General features: G+C 53.6%; 1 protein-coding gene across 1 annotated transcript in view; it reads right to left on the reverse strand.

The window, feature by feature from the left end:
- The window catches only part of LOC139395865 (F-box only protein 10-like), a 17379-nt gene extending 12902 nt beyond the window's left edge, over window positions 1–4477 (reverse strand). The window contains exons 1-4 of the mRNA XM_071143174.1: window positions 4237–4477; window positions 3871–4138; window positions 3044–3178; window positions 881–1708 (exon numbers count right to left, since the gene is read on the reverse strand). Of these exons, the coding sequence (XP_070999275.1) occupies window positions 881–1708; window positions 3044–3178; window positions 3871–4138; window positions 4237–4463 (1458 nt within the window). The 5' untranslated portion in view covers window positions 4464–4477. The remainder of the gene's footprint in view (window positions 1–880; window positions 1709–3043; window positions 3179–3870; window positions 4139–4236) is intronic.
- Window positions 4478–4687: the final 210 nt, after the last annotated feature.

A 4687-nucleotide genomic window follows, 5' to 3' on the forward strand; every position in this document is an offset into this window, starting at 1 on the left:
ACCAATCAACCCATCAATCAATCAACCCATCAATCAATCAACCCATCAATCAATCAACCTGTCAATCAACCAACCAACCAACCCATCAATCAACCAATCAACCCATCAATCAACCAACCAACCAACCAACCAACCCTTCAACCAACCCTTCAATCAACCCATCAACCAACCAATCAACCCATCAATCAATCAACCCATCAATCAATCAACCCGTCAATCAACCAACCAACCAACCCATCAATCAATCAATCAACTCATCAATCAATCAACCCATCAATCAACCAGCCCATCAATCAACCAACCAACCAACCCATCAATCAATCAACCAATCAATCAACCCTTCAATCAATCAATCAACCAACCCTTCAATCAATCAACCCATCAATCTATCAACCACCCCATCAATCAATCAACCCATCAATCAACCAACCCATCAATCAACCAACCAACCAACCCATCAATCAATCAACCAATCAATCAACCCTTCAATCAATCAACCAACCAACCCTTCAACCAACCAACCCTTCAACCAACCAACCAACCCTTCAACCAACCAACCCTTCAACCAACCAACCAACCAACCAACCAACCCTTCAACCAACCAACCAATCAACCCATCAATCAACCAACCAACCAACCAACCAACCCATCAATCAATCAACCCATCAATCAACCAACCCATCAATCAATTAACCAACCCATCAATCAACCCATCAATCAATCAATCCTTCAATCAATCAACCCATCAACCCATCAATCAATCTATCAACCACCCCATCAATCAATCAACCCATCAATCAATCAACCAACCCTTCAATCAATCAATCAACCAACCAACCAACCAACCCATCATATCAGATCGGCAGCCCTATCTGGTTACCGTGGCGTTCTGGATGCAGCGCACGGCATAGGTCAGCCCCCGGAACACGTTTCCTTCCAACCTGGCGTTTCCGTGGTTACACACGTGCACACCGCCCTTGCCGTCCCGAAACAGGCAGCACCTCAGCACGCACCCCTGCACCGTCTCGATCAGCGCCTGGGCCCCGGGGTCGCGTTGGAGCTCCTCGGTCAGGGTTCGGACTTCAGGGGTCAGCGAGGGGAAGTCGGGGGAGACGTCCTGGTTGGGTCTGAGGAGATGAGAGAGACCGTGGTGACTGTGGGCCAGTCTGTAGTTGAGACTGTTGTTGCCTTGTCCTGAACCTTCCTCTCCTTTTCCCTCCTCCTCCTCCTCTTCCTCGTCACTAGGAGCGCTGTCGCTCCAGCCGTCCTCAATCACAGTATCCTGACACACTCCTTCCTCCCCTCCTCCTCCTCCTCTCCTCCTGCTCTCCGTTTCTCCTTTGCTCCAGTCCTCCAGGGTGATGGTAGCCCCAGGGGGCTGTGTGGCTCCTGAATGCCCGCCCAAGGTGTCCCCAGCTGGGCTACCGCTCCCAGGCGAGGTCCAGGATGTGGTGATTCGGGCCAGAGCGGCCAAGTGTTTACAGGCCCAGTTCCGCTCCGTCGCTGGAGCGCCCTCAACTGTCACGGACGCCGAATCACTTCCTGAGAAATCACAGCTATCCAACAGGCTGAGGGCCACGCCCAGGAAGTGGGTGGAGCTTCCCTGTGAGAATGAGCAGAAGCGGGCGTGGCAGGTTCCTGGCCCTCGGATCTGCAGCTGAGCTCCCTCGAAATTACAGTTGTCCAACTGGACATGACCTGACGACGTCTGGTGGAGGGAGAGGGGAGAGGGCAGGAGGATGTAGAGGGAGAGGGGAGAGGGCAGGAGGATGTAGAGGGAGAGGGGAGAGGGCAGGAGGATGTAGAGGGAAAGAGGATGTAGAGGGAAGGAGGTGGGGTGCAGGAGGGAGTAGAGGGTAGGAGGGGGAGGGAGGAGGTAGAGGGCAGGAGGGAGTAGAGGGTAGGAGGAGGAGGGAGGATGTAGAGGGCAGGAGGGAGTAGAGGGTAGGAGGGGGAGGGAGGAGGTAGAGGGTAGGAGGGGGAGGGAGGAGGTAGAGGGTATGAGGGAGTAGAGGGTAGGAGGTGGAGGGCAGGAGGGAGTAGAGGGTAGGAGGAGGAGGGAGGATGTAGAGGGTAGGAGGGAGTAGAGGGTAGGAGGAGGAGGGAGGATGTAGAGGGCAGGAGGTGGAGGGCAGGAGGGAGTAGAGGGTAGGAGGAGGAGGGAGGATGTAGAGGGTAGGAGGGAGTAGAGGGTAGGAGGAGGAGGGAGGATGTAGAGGGCCGGAGGTGGAGGGCAGGAGGGAGTAGAGGGTAGGAGGAGGAGGGCAGGAGGGAGTAGAGGGTAGGAGGAGGAGGGAGGAGGTAGAGGGTAGGAGGGGGAGGGAGGAGGTAGAGGGTAGGAGGGAGAGGGAGAAGGTAGAGGGTAGGAGGGAGTAGAGGGTAGGAGGGAGTAGAGGGCAGGAGGGAGTAGAGGGCAGGAGGTGAAGGGCAGGAGGGAGTAGAGGGTAGGAGGGAGAGGGAGGAGGTAGAGGGCAGGAGGGAGTAGAGGGTAAGAGGGGGGGGGGGGGTAGAGGGCAGGGGGGAGAGGGAGGAGGTAGAGGGCAGGAGGGAGTAGAGGGTAGGAGGAGGAGGGAGGAGGTAGAGGGTAGGAGGGAGAGGGCAGGAGGATGTAGAGGGCAGGAGGTGGAGGGCAGGAGGGAGTAGAGGGAGGAGGTAGAGGGCAGGTGGAGGGCAGGAGGGAGTAGAGGGTAGGAGGGGGAGGGAGGAGGTAGAGGGTAGGAGGTGGAGGGAGGAGGTAGAGGGCAGGGGGAGAGGGAGTAGAGGGTAGGAGGGAGAGGGAGGAGGTAGAGGGCAGGAGGTGGAGGGCAGGAGGGAGTAGAGGGTAGGAGGGGGAGGGAGGAGGTAGAGGGTAGGAGGGGGAGGGAGGAGGTAGAGGGTAGGAGGGGGAGGGAGGAGGTAGAGGGCAGGAGGTAGAGGGTAGGGAGGAGGGAGGGTAGGGAGGAGGGAGAGGGAGGGTAGGGAGGAGGGAGAGGGAGGAGGGAGAGGCACTGTCACATGTACTGTTGTAAAAAGGGTTTTATAAATGTGATCTGATTGGACGTACTTTGTATACAACGGTGGAGAACCATGCAGGCATGAAGACCAGGTTGGACAGCCTGGCTGTGGGACACTGCTGCTCCAGACTGACCAGGAGAGCCACGTCCCCCAGCCTCCCTAACCCCACCACCTCCACAGGCACCTGGCAGGGTCAAAGGTCCATATTTTCATTTATCAAATTGCAGATCTTATTACAATACATGATACTAAAAAATACTAACAGATATTAACAGATACTAACAGATATTAACAGATAGTAACATATACTAACAGATATTAACAGATACTAACAGATATTAACAGATAGTAACATATACTAACAGATATTAACAGATACTAACAGATATTGACAGATAGTAACATATACTAACAGATATTAACAGATACTAACAGACATTAAGGTACTAATATATTAACAGATATTAACAGATATTAACAGATACTAACAGATACTAACAGGCATTAAGGTACTAATATATGAACAGATACTAACAGATACTAACAGACACTAACAACTACTAACAGGCATTAAGGTACTAATATATTAACAGATATTAACAGATACTAACAGATACTAACAGATACTAACAGATATTAACAGATACTAACAGATACTAACAGATATTGACAGATACTAACAGATACTAACAGGCATTAACAGATACTAACAGATACTAACAGATACTAACAGATATTAACAGATACTAACAGATACTAACAGATATTGACAGATACTAACAGATACTAACAGGCATTAAGGTCAGCCAATCAGTAAGTCACCTTTAACTAGACATTGCATCATCAAGACAACAGCAGCCAATCAGAAAAAGTCACCTTCAGCACCAACTCTGCCTGCTCCTCATACACCCCGGGGTGCAGTACCACCCGGTCGTACGACCCAGCGACCCCCAACGCCCCCCTCAGCGTCTCCAGCTCCAGCCCCGACCCCACCTGCCACACCCTCCTCTCCTTCCTCCGGCGGAACAGGTGGAGGCAGGCGGAGGGCTGGAGCTCAGGGTGGGCGTGACGGGACCAGGTACGGCTGGCGATGGCGTGCTGCCTCAGGGCTTCTCTCCAGGACGAGGGCTCCAGGTGGGGCCGGCTGGGGGGGGGGGGGGGGGACACACAGACACACGGGGGTTAGAGAATGTCAACGAGGACCTTTCGTAGTTCAGAGAACGTCCATCTCCACTTCAGTACCTGGGCCAGTTGGGGTGTCGAGGACACTCGGGCAGGCCCAGGCAGAGCTGTCTCCAACGGGTGTTATCCAGGGAGAGGATCAGCTCTCTCCAGGCCCTGCACACCAGGCTGCAACGGCCCAGCTCTGGGAGGGGGAGGTAGGCCAGGACCACACGCCACACCTCCACTGGGAGGTTGACACCTCTACCTCCGCTGCTGCTGCTGCTTCCCCTGCTGCCCAGTGACATGGCTCTGATAGGGAGGCACCTGGGGACAGGAGACACACAGACAGACAGACTGGGTTAGTTTAGACTAGGCCGTCAGACAGACAGACAGACAGACAGACAGACAGACTAGGCCTACAGACAGACAGACAGACAGACAGACTAGGCCTATAGACAGACAGACAGATAGATAGATAGACAGACAGGGCCTATAAACAGACAGACAGACAGACAGACAGACAGACAGT

The sequence above is a fragment of the Oncorhynchus clarkii genome, unplaced genomic scaffold, assembly GCF_045791955.1.
Source record: "Oncorhynchus clarkii lewisi isolate Uvic-CL-2024 unplaced genomic scaffold, UVic_Ocla_1.0 unplaced_contig_6397_pilon_pilon, whole genome shotgun sequence".
NCBI lineage: Eukaryota > Metazoa > Chordata > Actinopteri > Salmoniformes > Salmonidae > Oncorhynchus > Oncorhynchus clarkii.